The 18,919-nt window shown below is 36.3% G+C and overlaps 4 protein-coding genes across 6 annotated transcripts in view; 2 read left to right on the plus strand and 2 right to left on the minus strand.

The window, feature by feature from the left end:
- Positions 162-3,411, plus strand: LOC105163235 (protein PALE CRESS, chloroplastic). 2 transcript variants are annotated; one of them, XM_020694669.1, is made up of 7 exons: positions 162-572; positions 678-745; positions 890-1,084; positions 1,809-1,895; positions 2,176-2,226; positions 2,467-2,646; positions 3,037-3,411. In XM_020694669.1, the coding sequence occupies exons 1-7, from the start codon at positions 470-472 to the stop codon at positions 3,265-3,267; spliced, it is 915 nt and encodes a 304-aa protein (XP_020550328.1). In that variant the 5' UTR covers positions 162-469; the 3' UTR covers positions 3,268-3,411. The 2 variants fall into 2 exon arrangements, with proteins under 2 accessions (XP_020550328.1, XP_020550329.1); XM_020694670.1 differs by having other exon boundaries at positions 163-572; positions 3,040-3,411.
- LOC105163234 (CSC1-like protein At4g02900) lies at positions 3,655-10,356 on the minus strand. Of its 2 annotated transcripts, XM_011081502.2 has the most exons (13): positions 10,138-10,356; positions 9,328-9,527; positions 8,832-9,171; positions 8,537-8,686; positions 7,751-7,886; positions 7,525-7,626; positions 7,225-7,344; positions 6,958-7,038; positions 6,402-6,742; positions 5,588-5,833; positions 4,757-5,081; positions 4,352-4,585; positions 3,655-4,110 (listed from the first exon to the last, which is right to left on the minus strand). In XM_011081502.2, exons 3-13 carry the CDS (start codon positions 9,143-9,145, stop codon positions 3,862-3,864), a joined length of 2,298 nt encoding a protein of 765 aa, XP_011079804.1. In that variant the 5' UTR covers positions 9,146-9,171; positions 9,328-9,527; positions 10,138-10,356; the 3' UTR covers positions 3,655-3,861. The 2 variants fall into 2 exon arrangements, with proteins under 2 accessions (XP_011079804.1, XP_020550327.1); XM_020694668.1 differs by lacking the exons at positions 9,328-9,527; positions 10,138-10,356 and having other exon boundaries at positions 8,832-9,321.
- Positions 14,835-16,003, minus strand: LOC105163236 (EID1-like F-box protein 3). Its single transcript, XM_011081512.2, is given in 2 exon segments — positions 14,835-15,660; positions 15,663-16,003. Coding segments are annotated over 2 exon segments (870 nt in total). The 5' UTR covers positions 15,973-16,003; the 3' UTR covers positions 14,835-15,100.
- The window catches only part of LOC105163360 (protein HUA2-LIKE 3), a 13,705-nt gene continuing 10,985 nt past the window's right edge, over positions 16,200-18,919 (plus strand). The window contains exon 1 of the mRNA XM_011081672.2: positions 16,200-16,234. Coding sequence (XP_011079974.1) covers positions 16,200-16,234 — 35 coding nt within the window. The remainder of the gene's footprint in view (positions 16,235-18,919) is intronic.

The following is an 18,919-nucleotide window of genomic DNA, read 5'->3' on the forward strand; positions in this document are numbered from 1 at the left end:
TTCACAATTTCTAAAGATAATATTAAATACTATTTATATTCTTTCATACAAACTTCAAACTTTTTCTAAGACGTGAATTAATTTTTCAAACCTTTTAATATTTATACAAAACACTCCAACTCAAATGTTTATAATTTAGGAAAAAATTGTTATGTTTGGTTGAATTTTATTAATTAGAGTAAGTGTTAATATATTTTTTTATGTGATTGGTTTGATCGATTTTCTTTAAACTATGTAATAGTTGGATGTAAAGCACCGTGAATCTTTGAGCATGAGAAAGTAGAGAAAAAGGGGAGAAAGTAGAGTAGAGAAAAAGGGGAGAAAGTAGAGAAAAAGGGGAGAAAGAGTTGACTATGCGAAGCAGAGGGCAGAGCAGATTACTTGGGAAGGGTTTAAGAAGGCTGGTGGTAGTGGTAGGCTAAACCCCGGGGCCCGGACAAAAGGAGGATAGCGCAATTTTGGGTAAGAAATGGAGACAAGGGCTTTTTATCTGCTAACATGCACCGCTCTCCCGCCCTGCTCACCCTTATCAGGATTTCAGAAAGCTTTTCCCACGATACCTACTTCCAAGAGTAAGCTAAGCTCTTTCTTTCCCTTTGTTTTTCTGGGTTTGTTTCTTTATTCAAAAATTGAAGAAAGATGCCATCTTTTTCTTTCTTGTTGTTTCCAAATATCAGCTTTGCTTAGATGCAAGAAGATAGAAGAGCGAGACTTATACGGACTTCCGAAAGAATATTACGATGATGTATGTATGTGTGTGTTCTCACTTAGTAGTCTCACTTCTTGCGATTTCTTTTTGTGGGTTCTCGTGAAGTTATTCTGCCGCAGTGGTTAAGTTTTTGTTTCATGGTTTTCTCTGAGAGCCAATGTAACCTCTTTTTGAGATTAGGAATGGCAAGCAAGGCAGAGGGAAAAGACAAAGGAATTGCATAGGAGGCGGCAAGAGGAAGATGAGGAAGAGGAAAGAAAGGTTGATGAGTACCGTGAAATTGGGTTGCGACTGAAAAGTTATCCAGATGAAGAGCTTCGCAAAGCCAAAAAATTAGTTTCGAGCTTCATAAGATCGGCTGAAGAGGTGGAAGAGGTATTCTATAATCATTTTTTAGCTCAAATTTATGTTGAATGCTTTCCTTAATTATAACTGTATTAAAGAGGAAACCTCTAGTTCTATTTGGAAGTAAACAAAGTCAATGAAACTGAGAAGTCATGCAAGCTCATCTCAGTTAAAGAGAATCGCAACTTGTGAACTGGAATTAACTCAAAAGACTAAAGACGGCTGGATTGAACTCCACTGTCAGATAAATTGGAAGTGCCTTTACCGGTGTTTCTCTTCACACCAGTTAATTCTGAGTTGCAGTGAACTTCACTATGCTTCAAATCAATAACTTTTGGTGATTTTCATTGGATTAGCATCTTGGCTGTTGTCAAATGCAGAGGACGTCTACACCCTCTCAAATTGCTACTTCTAGTTCAAATGCTATTTCATTCTTCTGTCTTACAGCAGGAAACTATACCTACTATGTTGTGTTTACCATTTGTTTCCTGAACCAAAGATTCAAGACTCCAGTTCCCATCTTTCCTTATTCCTATTCTCATTTCCATATCCATCTTTACTTTGTTCCCATTTCGACACTATGGATATTTCTATATTCGGTTGCTAATGCTTTTCCGCCTCAGAGAAGAATTCCTCAGCCCCATTAGTTATATTTTGGTTGATCCTACACGTGTATATTTTTTGTTGGTGAGTACATCATATTAGCTAAAGTTTCAAGTGATATTGGATCATAGTTATTTTCTGTTTACTGCAGAAAATTGAGGAAGCTGCTGAGAAAGGTGAACTGAATGAACTAGTACTGTTGGTGATATGGAATCGCCTAGATCTCGCTAGACATGATGTGAGTTATCATGCAGTGCCTCTGTTGTCTGTTAGTATCTGGAAATGATTGGTTCCACTATTTTTTAACATGTTGCAAGAAGGCCATACCAATAAAGAGCACTCCAGTTATGAATAGTAGTAGATGAGGTTGGAATATTATATGAAGCACAAACACATGCTTTTGTTCTCGGAAGCATTTAAACCATTTCAAGGATACACCTTTTTGAGCTTCCTAATCCTTCTTCAGTTATTTTTCTTGTGTCTGTATGATAATTTAAATCTACAAAAACTTGTTTCAGGATGAGAAGGATGCTGTTAGAAGTCTTGATCTCTTGTACAGGAGGGTCGAGGTATGCATCATTTCTGAAGGTCCGCTTGTTATGTTTCCCATTGTTATTGATTTTTAGATAGAAGACTTCAATATCAGGCTAATGACAGTTGCTTCCTGGTAATGCCATTTGGCCCGATACTACATTATTTGACTTGCATCCTTTTCCTGGATGGGACACCATTTTGTTGGTGTTTGGCCAATTTTTTACCCTTATCATATAGTATGGTATTAATCTGTCTATATCATCTTTATGCTTTAGACTGAGATATTGAAACGGGAGGCTACTCCAGCAATGAGGTTGCTTAATGATCTCTTGAATATGCATGACGGATTTGACGATGATGGCTGGCTAAAGGCATGTAAGAAGCGTATGGTTGAAACTTTTCCCAGAGAGGATCCCTTCAGCATTCTTGTACCACCTGGATTTGACATTGATAAGGTGTCACTCACATGTGCTATATCACTCTATATTTTGAATTTTCTGACGCAATGAGGCGCTATTATCAGGTTTCTTCTGTGCTTGCTTTTGACTATAAATTTCTCAAATCTGTCAAGGCTTTCAGCCATATTTTTTGCTTCCCTTGGACTGGCAAATAGAGGAATAATACGGTAACTAAAACTGATTTATCCACGAATCTCTAATAAATACCTAGCCCCTACAATGAACCTTCCAATTCCCTCATGCCTTAGTTGCGGATTGCATGCTTGTTTTTGCTCCTTGTGTGCTTACATATTCCATGCTTTGTAAGCGCATCAGTCTGCTTTGAAGTTTATCTTTTCTATTCATTTGATTTTCCTAAATGATTGGTTGTTCCATCTTTATGTTTAGCAGCAAGGACCAATGAGGCCAACCATTGAGGCTGATGATGTTCTTTTGAGGGTAGATTTTGTACGAGAAGTCGATGCACTGCTGCAAGAGATTCGATCTGAGCAAGACGAAGCAAATACACAAGCTCTTGATCCAGAATCAGTTGCTAGTAGGTTAAAACAGCAGGAGAAACAACGGGCCATACACCAAGTAGAAGCTCTATTGGATCTGACCATTAATTTGACCTGGTAGTCATTGCTTCGTGAGATTACTGTCATCGTCCATGACCATGAGTGGTGAACTTCCAGCCAGAACCAACAAAAGCTTACTGTGAGATTTAGGAGCTCTTGTAGCAAGTCAGTGTCTATTGTTACGTAATACTCACTTCTCTTCTCCCATTTTTGGCTTTCTATTTTGGGTAAATTACGACCTCCCCTGATATTTGACATAATTACGAATATCTCCTTGTTGTTTGAAAAATCACAAATACCTCCTTTTTCTACAAACTCTTGGAAGAAAAGTGAAAACGAGATGTTGAACTTTTGTCATGTGGATGAAGGATAGCGAAAACTAGTCCTAGGAATTGGAAATTAACACCCACCCAACATCACCAGGGGGGGAGAGAGAGAGATTAGATAATGAGTATGTGTAGGAAGAATATATTATACATGAGGCCTTATCATTGTCATAAATACAGAGTGACCATTGGAAAGCTAGTGTATTTCCCAATCTTGACTTTGTCTAATCTTCTGGGAAACATATAATCCAATACCATGTCACTAATATTGACATTCTAATCCAGGGACTTGGCATAAGGAAGCACAAGCAAAGTGCCATGGTTAAACCTCATATATGTCTAGCGGCATCTTTTGTTGCAGCTTCAGGAGTGATGCCACTAGCAGTAGAAGCACTTTTACTCATGCGCGAATTTCTCTTGGTTTCGACAAGCGGGTTGTTCTCCTCCTCATCAACAGCTGCTGCTTTCTCAATCTCAATGGTTCTGAACACCGGGTGTACATAAGCATCCTGTAGATAAGCTTTCAAGTTTAGGTTCGGCTCTGTAGCCCTTTCTAATGTGTCCTTCACCACTGCATCCTGTTCAGTCACAAAACTTATCTCATTGTCCACACAAGTTTACATAAACGTAGTTCCGTTGTCTGATATAAAAGTTTATCTCAACTGATTGAAAAGACTGATATAGCATAATTTCTTAGCAGATCGGGTTCCGAATTTTGGCAAACCCACCTCGGACCCTACATGTTGTCATCTCTAGTTGTCTTGTAGTTTATCATGATAAAGTCCAATGAAAAATAAAAGAAATTCAGCATGCACTAACCTGAAGTGGGAACTTAACAAAGGCTGACTCAAATCGGCCCTTGCAAAATCGATGAAACCAGATGGTCAAGACGGGAAGTATGAGCAACACTGGAGTTGATTTTGCTATACTCTTTGTGCTCAGCAGTCCCATCAACAGTAATTGTGAAATTACTAGACCTATAACGACACGACGATGCACATCTGGCCAAAATGCAGCCGCACTCTCATAATTCTGATCATATACATTGATGATCTGGAGAAGGGGTAAATGCAAAAAATCTCATTACTAACCTAATCTTGAAAGAAAAAGTGGCAGTTGGCCCTGTAAAATGCATAAAAGCACGAACAAATAATGTTTGGAGACTAAGCTCGGTAATGGGCTCCTTCAAATGAACCCCATACAGAGACTTCCTTAGGAGCATACCTGATGGCGAAAGACCACATAGGCAAAGGCGAAGAAGATAATGATGAAAGGTAAAACAAATGGTGTGACCACTGCATAAACAAGTCCCAGCAAGAAATATAGTTGTATGCGAGGTTCTGATGAGGCAAAAGTTATGCAGCCAGGATCCATTGCCTGATCCCTGTCCTGTTCTGTCTTAACCAAGAATGTATTTTTGAGGTGGAACAGGATTAGAGGAACCAATCTGAGGATCTCTGCAGCGATCCCCGCCCAACCATCAACCATAATATAAGTAATAAAGAAAGTGCCTTTCATTGGAATGGCAACACCCACTGTTATTGGAATCCTGCAAGGTAGGAAAACTTAAACCATCAACGTCGGATCAGGGAGGCATGGTATTTTCAAGCATGAAACAAATAGTTAGTGTGTGGTATTAATTGGGAGCTGGTGACTTGATGATCTATGATTTAAGTATCCAATGGAAATTAGGAAGGATAACAGAATTTTAGAGTTCTTGAAACAAGAAGAACAGGATTGCTAAGTTTTGTTGCAGACATCTCATCAAGTTAAAACTGATGGGAAAATATGAGTGGTAGAGGTAGTAAAGGTAACAAACAAAACTTTGGCCGACGTGTAGGTTGAATTCAACTTCACTGAAGAACAACGCTGTGTAAGGGATACAAGATCTCCATAACTAAACAGAGGAACTGTTAAGTTCAGTTAGAAATCATAAATGGATGGTGACGATACAATTAAGCTTAGATGAGAGACTCTCTTGTTGTTATGCCTGTTGAGTCTTAACAATGATGTGATATTAGCAATTAATCAAGCTAGAAGCAAACAGTAACATACTCTGATGGGGATTGGTTGAGGAACTTATGGAGCTGCTGGAATGCTGCTCCGGTGATGAGACTTCCAAGGAAGACATTTATGAGTAAAAACAAATGATATTTTGCAGCTGATCTTCTGTCCAGAGATGAAAGAGATCTAAGTCCTTCTATTTTGGACATCATCATGAGAATTGTTGGAAGAATCGCCAGAAAGATCTTAAGCGCTATACCAGGAAGAAAACCTTGAATAATAGACTTGACCTTTTTCCTGAAGAACAAAAACTCAATTATAGAACATGTTGAAGAAATAAATGCACAAGTAAAATGAGAAGAAGATAAAGATTCCAATGAGCTTAAAGAACACGGCATTGTACACTAAGAAATCGAGTATGGTGCCAAATACAAAAGTTGGCTTGCGTGCTATATCCGGAGCATCATTTTATTTACTCAACTTAGTGCACAGGCTTATATGTCAAGGAATGTGGTTACAGAATATCAGATCATTGCTAACCACAAATCAAGAACATGGTCATCGAGAACTCAATTTTCTAGATAAATCCTGAGGAATTATTTGAGGACAGAAACAAAAACCATAAACCTTATTTCTTCTAACCGTTAACTAATGACTTCAATATTTGGCATACTGAGAAAATTGATTCATTGGACAAGTTTGAAAATGCTTCAAAACTAAAACCTCGTTTAATCTGGTATGTTGAGATCCAATAACATGACAAGAATGGCATGATATGCAACGATGATAATTCAGCATCTCAAAATCTATTCATAGGAAGACAATTCAACTGACACAAAGAAATGCTTAAAAGAAATGAGCTTACATTTGAATCAATGGTTTCAGGAACGGAAGAACCTTTGTGATACCATCTATACTTGCCAAGGATTGTACAAATGCAATAGGTATCATGAAAAAGAATGTGAGAAAGAACATAGCAACACCCATGAGCAGTTTTCTTATATTAAGCTCAACATAGGGTATTGCAAGATTATCCCAGTAAACATCACGTGGTTCAGGGGCCCATTCTGTCAACCAAATAGTTGGATTGCTTGCTTGTTGAGTTTGAGCGCAAACAGCTGCTGCCCAACGGGACTTAAATGAAACAAATGCTGCAGGAACTATGGCCTTTGGGTCACTTACGACCTTTTCCCTTTCTGCAGCTTCCTGTACCCCAGGAAAAGAACTCAGTCAAGTAGCCGAAAAACATTGGTTAAGGGAATTGGTTATCAGCTAGCGCATCAAACCTGGGAATCATGTACTGCCAAACTTCTGAATCATACCAATAAGGCAATATTGACAGGCCATGGTGTAAAAGAAGGTATATCTGGGTAGTTAAAAAGCAAAGTAAGTTTACATATTATGTAGTGTCGCAGTCTTACTTCTTCAACTGTCTTCTTGATTTCTGCCGTGTAGTAATCAATGGCATCCACAGATTCTCCGCAAAGGCCCCAAAAACCTGTCTATAAACTTTAAGAAAATGAGATTACAAGTTTATTCTAAATCATGTGGAGGATATATTCAAGAACAGCTGAGTAAACTATTTATGAGCACATTCCACTGAGCAACCAAAACCATAGTCAAAACTTTTGATTTCCGAATGAACAAATAAATAAACAGAAAAAAATTGCTAAAAACATTAACTATACCTTTGTCATTGGTCTGTTTTTGGGGTTTCTTTCATATCTTGTTTCATAATAAGTTCGCCAGTTGAGTAAACTCTTCTTCTTCTCAACCAAACTGGCAAGCTTGTTTGCATTGTATATGACCTGCAGTCCAGTTATTGAAGAGCTGTGTAGAATTAAAACCTCAGAACAAAATACAAGATTAACTTCTATAAGTAATCTGCAAGTTCGAGTTCCCTTTCTGGTTTCCCTTTACGGCACACGAAGATTAATTTGAAGACTTTACTCTTCAAATATTATAATTGAAGTAACATAAATGCGAACCTGATGCATGAGATAGTGATTAGGATGGTTTACGCAAAAGAAATGCCCCACATGCTCGCTAACTGACTCATCAAGATCTGGAGGAACATTTCTCACAAGGACCTGAAATGAAACCCAAATGATCATCCCCACAGCTAAAACAATAGAATTTTCTTGGCCAAAATGAAGTCTAGTCTCAGAAAAAAAAGTATACATCATAAATAGCTTGCATAATTTACAAACTCACAGTGAATTGATCTGGACGACGACTTTCAGAGGCTAGGAAGTGCAACCTCTTGTTAGTTATGATTTCGTATTCCTTGTAAAGGACATAGCATGTCCACAACGTGACTATATATGCCATAACTATGTGTGCGATAAACCTGAATAAAAATTAGAAAAATATATGCTTTACCAAAGATTAGAACATAGAATAAATCCAAACTGAAATAAACATTAACAAACCAATAAATTCTGTTCATCCTTTTCAATCTACTAAAGCTACAAAGATGCATAGTCCTATATCTAATGAATAAGATGGCACTGGTACCATCTTCTAAGAAAAGAAATGTATCTAGCAATGACCCAACTTATAACATTTTCATGGCATCTAAACAGGCAGCTGCCCTTCTTACGATTCATGATACAAAAGTCTTGACCTACAGTAGGACGCAGTATAGAATCAAAACACTGTATTTCAAACATCAGAAAGGTAAAATATAATAGTTTGGATTTCTTTCTAATAACAGAGTTTCGATGAACTTAATAAATTATAATAACTTTCGTCAGCGGGTTATCCTATAGATGTTAGAAAAAAGATGTGTAAGTCATCAATCAGAATGGTTGAAGCACAACATGATAATATGGCATTTATTAAATCATTTTCATTATTTCATATGCATGTTTTGCCATAATAGCATTGCTAATGTACTCTGAGCATCTTGGCTGTGCGGAGACTCCTTTAAGGTAAGAACTGAAACCATGATCTCACATAAATATCACTGTAAGAGGTGCAAACAGGTCTAGTCGTCACCTTAAAGATCCTGCAGGAACATTGGATATCGAGAGCTTGTCAATGTCGCTGTATGTTAAATCTTTGACATCATCTAGTGTTTGGCCAGTCCAATTGACTGGCACCAATACGGCAAAAGCAAGCAGAGCAATAGGGACAAAGATCTTCAATCTGCATTCCAGATTGTTTTTATTACCGTGACCCATGAGAATTTAGAAATATAAGGAAGAGAACATTTTATATGTGTTTAAGCACTAAAAAAATTAATTTCCACATGATAAGACTAAAGCCATAAGCCCAAACCTTCTGCACCTACCCAAGAAGGTAAATTCTTATATACACAGCAGAATCGAGCCCCGCATGCTCTATCAGCTCAGGCTCTGGCATTCTTAGTGCTGCAGGCATCCAAGTCCAGAACTTTAAATAGGTTCTGTAGTCTAAGTTAACGAACTTGTTCACTATAGGTCCAGAACCCCTTGGGCTCGATCTTATACCCTTCTTGTACCATTTTGGGAAATATACTCTATCATTGATTGGTTGGAGTCTTAAAAATGCAAATGCCAGAAGAAATGCCAATGCAGATAAAAGATTGATAGCTGCCGATGTGCTAATATCTTGAATACTAGCCATATTGTTATGTGAGGATTACTTATCACCTGCGACGGAACAAAGAGAAGTGAGATTGGCTTCCCAAGTTGATACATTAAGAGAATATAACTGCGCATGCACATAAATTGAATTAAAGAAAGGATGGCGAAGGTCTACATCTCCTCTCAATTCTACTACGTGATCTCCCAAAACAATATACATACTTGGAAACCTTCCACACTAGTGAGGTATAATCTTCTACAGTTGAAACTGATGGAATCGGGGTAATTCCCCGATTCGTTATAGCTGCCTTCCCTTGAGCAGAAGAACTTGTTTAGTCAGTCAGTTTAAATGATCCCCTTGAGCTCCAAAAACTTGCAGAATATCCTAGAACATTTCTGCTCCTTTAATGACCAGATATTACCTGAAAAATCAAACATCAGGTTTCACGTTTCAAACAACTCCAGTATCAAAATTATAAAATTGAATCGAGGATGAGTCAAAAATCTCAGAGTGCTATTCAGCACACAGTTACTGAGAACAAATCATACCGCAAAGAAGCATGCAGAAATAAACTACACAACAATCTATATCTCTCTGTTATCGATAAACACTGCTAGCATTATCTCTTAACGTCTGACACCAACGTTGTCTCCCAAGCAAGACTCGTAAGAAGCCAAAAGAAAACCAGAGGGACCGAAAGACGCAAAGAAGCAGAAACCAGATGTTTGATAACAGAAATACGACAAAACCAATAAAATCATCACGTATTAGTACAGTCCAAAACTAGGTAAAGAATCAAAACGACACGAAAAGGATTCAATCATTTCAAATATTTCCTAAAACATCAAAATTTCTTATCCCAAATTCCGCCGATTCAAGACATAACTAACGAAGAAACAACCGAGAAACAATCGAAAGATTCAAAAAAAAAAAAAGAAAAAGAAAAAGAAAACGACACCCTTTTATTGTTCTTGAATACTTGTTACCGTTACTTTTCAAACCAGCAAAACAGTTGAATTCTTGTCTCTTACCTATGGCGCAAAACGAGATGCATACCCCTAATCTCCTCGGCGATGAATTGAATTCGATGAATGCAAGAATGAGGCGGAATTAGGGCATCTCAGAATTGAAACTTTTTGGGGGGTGAGCGGCGGAGGTGGGAAAGCGGCAAAAAGCTCGAGGCGGACAACGGGTTCTTCGGTTTGCGAGTTCCCTGCCCCTTCATGACAGTTTTGTTAACGTTAAACTGCACCTACGGATAGAACACGCAAATTTTCAAACTTCTCATGACCAAATTACCCCTCACTTAATTTTATATGACACCTTGCCCGCGTACCTACAACGACTCCTTGCGGTTTACCTTTAATTTAACTTTTACCATAATTAGTCACCTTTAGGTCAATATATTCCAAAATTGGTCAAAAATTTCAATTGATTTCACGTCAGTAAATTCTAGTCTTACGTTTTCTTCTTTTTAGATACAAATAGTAATTAACGATTGTCTCAATATTTTAATTAACTGCGTAATACATCAATGTTAATTAATTCACGTGAGTAAATTTGAGTCCTACCAATTATTTTATTTTAGATGAAACTGAAAATCAACAGTTAAATCGATATTTTAATAAATTAAATAATATATTAATTCAATCAATACATCAGTACCAATTAATTCCACATCAATAACGTTGAATCATGTGTAATTAAACAGATTATATTTTACTATAAGAAGGAAAAACGTGGTCGCACAATCAAATTCACCGGATTATTAAGTTTAAATAATAAAAAATATTATTAATAATGTGTTTAAGTACGTGCTTTTAATTTTACATTTTTAAAGAGAATTTAAGGATAATTAACTAAAAATAATATATATATGGAAAACATGGAAGCCACATACGGGTTGTCGCAATTGATTGGTGCTTGAACTTTAGCACGGCAGGCGGGTACAATTGGCGGAATATGCAGGAGATGCTATACGTAAAATAGCGCATCTCCATTTGGAATAATATTGAAAAAAGTTGAACTTGAACCGACCACTTCAACGACTTATCCCAACTGTCATATTGTAATTTTTGGACATATATAACTCCGAGGTCTCCGCCATTGACAGTTCACTAAAAGGGCAGTCATGTCCACATGAATTAATAGCATATTGAACAAAATTGCGAAATTAATCCCACAATTTATAATCATTTTGAATTTAACCCCACATTTTATAAAACCCTATATTTCGGTAAAAGTTACAAAAAAAAATGCCAAGACTAATGACGAATAACCCATGTGAAAAAATCACGGGTACGTGGGTCAAACAAATGTTCAGCAGTTAGCTTTAATGTCTGTTAGTGGGAGGGAGTTATTTAATTTTAATGTTTCTACCTCTTTTTATAAGGAAAAAATACAAGCAATTTTCTATTATAGATATGAGATAAATTACTTTATTTTAATTAACACAGGAGGGTATATTTCTACTCCTTTTTTATAGAAAATAATTCATTTATTTGCAATATCACATGGGATAAATTATCTTAAATTCTTTTTTATAATTTTTAACAAAATATAAAATTAGATTAAAAATTATATAAAATATGAGATTAAATCTGAAATGATTTTAAATTGTAGGACTAATTTTATAATTTTGTGGACAACTTAATATGTGCGTGGGAATTGGAGCAAACGCGGGAACACCACACGGACACGTGGTACAGTGATTCAATTTCTTGAAAAGTGCCAATTTTGTGTGACATTAGGTTGATTTGATGATCAGTAAAGCAGATGTTGCTCAAGATTAGTGTAAATTCACGGATCTCAATGCGGTTTATGGAATATTAAATTATTATACCGTTCTATAATTAATGTTGAACAAAACCAAATACGTGTAATGTTTGAACATAATTAATGTACTGTCTTAACCATAATACAGCACACATACTATGTGTATTTGAATATAATTATTAAATATTTTATGATATATTAAAACATTTTGTTAGACGGAAGAAGACCTTATGGGCGATGTTTTTTTAAAACCCTGAAAATTTAGTGGGTTATGGATCATTGTTTAACCGTTGGCCCAAACATGGTTGAACCGATGACATCATATATGTGTAATAAATAATTATAAAATAAATAAAAATAACTTTAATAATTAAATAATATAAATTTACTTAAAAATTTTGTCTCTTAAGTATTTTTCTCTTTGCAATTAATATTTTCAATAATATATGCTTATAATTAAGTAACATAAAATAGATATGTCATGCATTATTAATTCATCCTTGGTTTTTGATCGAATTAATACCATATAAAACTTTAACTTAAATTTCTATTTATTAAATTGTCATGTTAATTAGGATAAAATGTTCGTTCCACGACTATATATGATCAAATATAAGTGCAAGAAACCAACATAAAATGGATTAATTCTCTGCATTTTCATATTTAGGGTTTGGTTATTTTCTTAGTTGAAATTTCTACTAGTGCATTTGTTGCATCAACAATTCTTGCTAGTTTTTGTCTTAATTGATTGTAGAAATTGCCAAAAAATAATTGAAGTAACTAACGATGAGAAAGAGAAAGAAGAGAGATTTATACCTCCGCTCATCCGTTGTTGTTGCTGTTCCGCCACCACTGCTTCTGTTTTTGCCACTACTGTTGTTTCCGCCGTTGCTGCTGCACTTAAGCGAGAAGAGATGGACTGAAAAAATTGAGCTTCCGACTTTGGACTTTGGCCTTTGAGGCTTTGAGCGTGTTTGGCTGAAGCTGAACTGAAGAAAGGGGAAGAAAATTAGGAGATAATAGAGATTTAAGCATCTTTCTAAAATTGGTCAAAATCACTCTGGTTGGTGGTCCGATCATCGGGTCAAACGGTTCTCTCAAAATAACACGATTTCTCACTCCCATCGATTTTTGTATTTCGCGCAACCCGTTTTCTAGCCCTGTCAGCGGTTTGAGCAGTTGGACCGGACGATTCGAGTTGGGTTTTAAAACATTGCTCGTGGGTACTAAATGTAACTTTCAAATCACAGGAAATTTACGTGTGATTACATTAAATCTTAGGAGAGGATGTAATACTCTCGATATGCCTTATTACTGACTTATTACAAGTTGAAGATATACCTCCTCCATGCATTAATGCATGAAGTTGTATGAAGGTAATTTGATTACAAATATTTATTTGACACGTAATAAATCAGTAATAAGTCAATTAAAGATAACAATAGACTTTTTTTCTGTTAATCTCAGCAAATTTAATGAAATTTGACTAATGAATGGACTTATTTGTTAAACGGAAGCAAATTTTAGAGGTGCTATATGTAATTTTATAAACTACAAAAAAAATTACGTATAATTACATCAAATCTCAATAAAAAAAATATAATTATTCTTAAATTAAAATAAATGAATTAATTCATGAACCTCAACCTAGTAGATAAAAAATTGTGACGTTAGAATATTGGGAAAAATGCATCCCCAGGCCAGAACCCATTCATTTATGGCATCCATCCATAATATTAATTTAGAGGGTGAGAGATACAGCAACGGCAGCATCAATTGGGCGAACCTGCCTGCAATCTGCATCCGCCCCGAGATGCTCTTCCATGCCATCACATTAAAATCACAACACTCAAACATTGGGTGCGAATATGGACGCCCATTCACAAATAACTACGCTAGCTAGCTGCCCCTCTCCCACTCATTTTTCAATCATCTCCCTCTTTTTTATCGACAAAATTCTAACTCAATCACATCAAATCAATTATATAATAAATATAATATATTTATTAATGTAAAATTTATAAGATGGAAAAAAATACAAGTAATTTTTTTATAATGTCGTAAATGAGCAAATTAACTCCGTATGAAAAAATAAATAGTAATTTATCTTCTTATATTTTTTAAAATACAATAATTCACCCCCAATAAGTTTAAAAATGAAGCGATTTACCCCCTCATTGCTTTATTTTAAAAAATATAAGAAGTAAACTACGCTATATTTTTTTCATAGGGAGTAATAAGCTCATTTTCAATATGGAAGATAAATTGCAATACACCCTTATAAGATGTCATTTGATTGATTTGGTTCAAAAAAATTTAATTTAATTAAAAAAATTTCGTACTCAGCAAATATCTTTACATATATATATATATATTGATGCCGGCAATCATATCTGCTCCTAATCTCTAATTGCTCACGTATACAATATTGATTACTTGATATTTTTCTACTATACGTCATCCTTAATTGATATAAATTTGAGGAGAATGTGCTCCTTTACTTGACACAATGAAATTTAAGCGGTATAGATGACTTTGAGATTACAATACAATTGCAATGAACTACGACAACGAGCTTTAGTTACTATTATCGAGCCGATTCAAAATGAAGCAAATAAAAAATTAAAAGTGATTTAGTGGGCTATCCCAACTAATAACTCAAAGTAAATTTTGGCTAAGTCTAAAACAAATGAATTATGAGGGTCTCATGATATATATATTAACAAAATATTGGAAATTAAAAGAAAGAGAGCAGTAATTATGATTTACGAGAAGAGAATGAAATAAATTTGTGAGAAAATTAAAAATAAATATATAACTGAAAATTCAAAATGAATCATCAGCGGTGCTGCATGCAAACGCATGCAACATCTAAATCATAATTAAAAAAAGTTACAATAATCTTCACACACACTCAACTCTGAAGAGGGAATGTAATAATGTACTCGAGAAATAAAGAAAGAAAGTTTGTGTAGTTCTTGTCCAAGAAAAACAGAGAGGCTCTCTCATCAATCATTCGACTGCCCACTTAATTCCCATACAATTATAATTATACATTAAGTCCCAACAAAAATACTTTCTCCTAATTTCACCCTCAATCTCTTCCATAATCAATGATTTTGGAACTGTCAATTAACGGCTCCGTTAAGTTAATCTGGACAATCTTGATGAGTTCATTGATTTCAGCAAATTAAACTATCCTACACAAGCTCTCTGATTCTAAAAACATATCCTTCCGTTTCTAACCTGGATATCATCGTGATTACCGGACCCGCCATCAGCCTCGTCATCGTAGTCGTCCTCATCGCTACCAATACTATCATCATCCTCGTCGTCGACGTCTTCTGCGTCCTCGTCGGATGACAGTGGTACCAACCAGCACGTGCCGTGCAGGTGCCCGTTCAAACACACGAAATACTCTAGAGCGCCGTCGCTGGACCCCAGCCGCCTAGCCGCGCTCTTCCTGGGAATCAGCCTCGCCGCCGTCATGCTCCACACGCGGGCGCCGCAGTACGGACACTTCACCCCTGCCTCGAACTCCACCTGTCTCCTTATCAGAAAGTCCCGTGTCCTCGACTTCATAAATGCCCGAAACACCCCTCTGTATATTCCGACGTCGTCTTGCTTGTCCCCCGTCGGGTGCTCGCACGGGTCGCTCACGTACAGGACATCCCCTCTGCAGTTCTTCGCCAGGAAGCTCCGACCCGAAGTCTTGGAAAACCGGGACGATTTAACGAAATGACCCGGGGAAGGCTGACTCAGCCTGAAATGCCGAGTCGACCGCCGCAGAAGAATAATAGCTTGGCCAGCGTGTTCCAGCCTCCGATCATCCGGTTGCTCTGCGAGCCCTCTGTCAAAGTTGACATCATCCGCGGCGCGCGGTACAAGCAGAGCTCCCGCCAAAGGAGGCGTTTAGCCAGGGCGCGGAGCCGGCGGTTGACCGCCGCCGTTCTGCAGAGAGTATGGATATCCCATTTCAAAGACTCAAAAACCAAGATGAGAACTCGCTCGTTGAGTATCCCAGAGTCGGCTGACTCATTGAGCCGGGGCATCTGGCTCGAACTCTCACTCTCACCCATTTTGAGACACATTATCCAGTGGCGTTGAAACGGTGTCGACTCGACGCGGGTTATATAACAGGGGAGGACACGTGGAGAAGGGAAAATAATGAGTGACAAACAAAACCCAGGAGGAGATGATACGTGTGTTCTCATCATTGGGAACCTAACACGTACCGGAAGGCGATTGGTGCGTTGAGGCCCTGAGGAAAACATAGTGGAGAAAGATTGTAAGAAAAAAACAAGAATTGCCCCCGGCGATGGGAAATGATGAGAAGGAAGAGGGTGCCACGTGGTGGGCAGAAGATATCATTTTCGTGGCTCGAAATATCTGAGGAATACGTGGCGGATTAGGAGGAAGGGAAGCAATAAATATCTGGGTTTATATAATTTTAGTGCTACCTACTAATTGTGGGGGTACACGTGGGGGTAGGTATTTGCAGCCCACGTAGAAAGTTTGACTTTTTGGATGACTGGGAAACTACTGTTTGCATGTGTTGTCACATGGTGAGGGGCGCGGGATTGGGGGGTGGGAGGTTTAAACTTTAAATTATCGGACAGGATCTATGAAAGTGGAATTTTGAAAGTGAAAGTTTTCTTTCGGACAATCATTCTTTTTAATTTCCCATACTAATCTAATAATCTCTCTCTCTCTCTTTCTATTTGTCCAATTCTAACCAACTTATCTTCAACATCAATCTCAGTTGGATTTACATACAATCATCACTCCCACAACCATGTCACTATATATGATTCACCCTAAAGTACACTTATTACTTGTCCTTCATCGCTAATTCCATTTACAACACACACAAATGTACAAAAAATCTTAGATAAGATGAAAACAGCATCATTCATCTATTTATTTTCATCAATAATTAAAAAGTATCTGCAATAACTTTCTACTTTTGTAATAAAAATAAGTTGTAAAAAAAATATTGTAACAAGCAGTAATAATTGTTGAGAGTATTTAAAAATAAAATTAAAAGTGAAAAAAAAATAATTGAATTTAGAATGTCTGGAAGTAAGCTGCTTATAATTTTCGAACTGAATCAACTCGATTTAAATTGTCTAAAAGTGAAAGTTATAAAACAAGAACACTCTTTTAATTTATTTTCAATAAGTATTTGCAGATACTCTTTTAGCTGTTATAGTTGATTCATGACAAGCAAATGTGTCATTTTACTTCCATTGCCGCATCTTAAGTTATGATTATACAATTAATTAAAACATGTATATAAAAAAACGAATAAATTCAGACATTACATAATTTTTATTATTAAATTAGAAATACGACGGGTGGAATACTTTACAGATTTTTTCTTTTTTTTTATTTGCGCAGCCGCTTCCACTTCCTTAAACAAATTAAAAATAAATTAAAAAAGACATCAAATTATGTGTACCTCCCATTTAACAAACCTTGGATCCCTCCTGCCTACAAAAGAAATAACCCAAAGTGATTAATGATGTAATTAGGAACAAACAATTAATATCATTAATTTGGGGAAATCAATGTTCATTAAAAGTGGGGTTTCCTTAATTAATAGTCTGGTTAATGTGAGATATGTCTGCCTGAGCCTGAGGGATTAATGATTAAATTTCCTCGTATGGAAAAGACAAAAGAGACCCTCGCAGACAGCTTGCGACGTTTGGGCTTTGTACGATATATGTTGGGACAAGGCATACCTTGAATCCACTAATTCCTATGGAATTGACATTGGTTTCTGGTAGGGACAGAAGACGAATACGCGTGGTTGAGTGTAGGTAGGGTTTCTTGATGTTTTTCTTATAATTTTTTCCTATTCCAAAATATTTTGTCCACAATTTTTATTTTTATTTTTTTTTGAGTGCAAGAAAATTCGAAATGTAAAGAAATTAAAAAATAAGATATTTCAAGTATATATGGTTCTAACAATATTTGAATGATAAGAGGAATTCCCAATAATCTCATGATTTTGGATAATGAAAAAAAATTCTAGAAAAATATAGTAAAATTTTGAAGTGGGGAAGAAAATCAACATTTTGTATATCTATTTTTGCAACATAAATAGTATTTTTTAATAATTTATTAATTCTAATTTTATTTGTTTAGAAAATGATATTCATTAAGTGAAGAGACGGACAAATTATTAATTTGATTTTGTGTGTTAGATCCATTGGGTATGGAGTCGGGACATGCCTGATGCTGGATTAAAAATTAGATTTTGAGTTTGAAAAAAAAAAAAAATATGATAAATTTTGAGTCCAATAAAAATAGGGCAGTTGCCATTTTAAGGTATCGTAGATGATTGGCACGTGCTGAAAGAATGTTTGAATCAAACATTTGGTTTTTAGGACAGGTGGATGGTATTTGAACCACTTTATTGGTAATAATATTGTTTAAAAAATAATTTTAGGATTTTATTTTATATATTTAAGAATGCATGCAAAAGTTGGGTCAAGTACCTTAAACTCTTATGGGCCGGCCCAAATATGAAAAGTTGGGTAGTCCAACTGCGAAACTCCTTTATTTCCATCTTTTTGTAGCAAGTATAGAAAGCCCATTATGCAGCCCAATAGTGATTCGGCTCAATATTCGTATCTATAGACGCTCCTTATCCCGCACGCCACCGGTGCACGTTAGAATCACCCCCCCTGCTGCAAATAAACCAACTCATTTCATATCTGTTTTTCTCCTATTTCGCTCACATTTTCTTCCACAAAACACTCACCCACAGCCACAACCTTCTTTCACTAACCCCCCTCACTTCTCCTCTCCCATCCGTCGATAAGGCTTGGGGTTTTGTACAACTACTCATTTAAGTCTGTATAAACCATTATATCAGGGCAATTGTAGTTTGAATTGGGTTTCTTGTAAACACTTTTAGTAGGGTGTTAGGGTTTTTGTTCTTTCTTGATTTTGTCTTCCAATGCCTGGGAATTCTTCGTTGGTGTAGTGTATTAATGGCGCCCAGCCGAAGGAAAGGTGCCAACAGAGCGG

This window comes from Sesamum indicum, linkage group LG6 (assembly GCF_000512975.1).
Source record: "Sesamum indicum cultivar Zhongzhi No. 13 linkage group LG6, S_indicum_v1.0, whole genome shotgun sequence".
Taxonomy (NCBI): domain Eukaryota; kingdom Viridiplantae; phylum Streptophyta; class Magnoliopsida; order Lamiales; family Pedaliaceae; genus Sesamum; species Sesamum indicum.

Bases quoted from the DNA above. Each gene is read 5' to 3' on its own strand.
- LOC105163234 (XM_011081502.2), bottom strand. From the start codon at position 9,145: ATGGCTAGTATTCAAGATATTAGCACATCGGCAGCTATCAATCTTTTA. The intron at 7,345-7,524 runs GTTCGCATTTAT...ACTGGACTGCAG, and splicing joins ATCACTATCTCATGCATCAG to GTCATATACAATGCAAACAA. The intron at 6,743-6,957 runs GTAAGACTGCGA...CCTGGGGTACAG, and splicing joins TCAAGAAGACAGTTGAAGAA to GAAGCTGCAGAAAGGGAAAA.
- LOC105163235 (XM_020694669.1), top strand. From the start codon at position 470: ATGGAGACAAGGGCTTTTTATCTGCTAACATGCACCGCTCTCCCGCCC. The intron at 746-889 runs GTATGTATGTGT...TTTTGAGATTAG, and splicing joins CGAAAGAATATTACGATGAT to GAATGGCAAGCAAGGCAGAG. The intron at 2,227-2,466 runs GTATGCATCATT...TTTATGCTTTAG, and splicing joins TCTTGTACAGGAGGGTCGAG to ACTGAGATATTGAAACGGGA.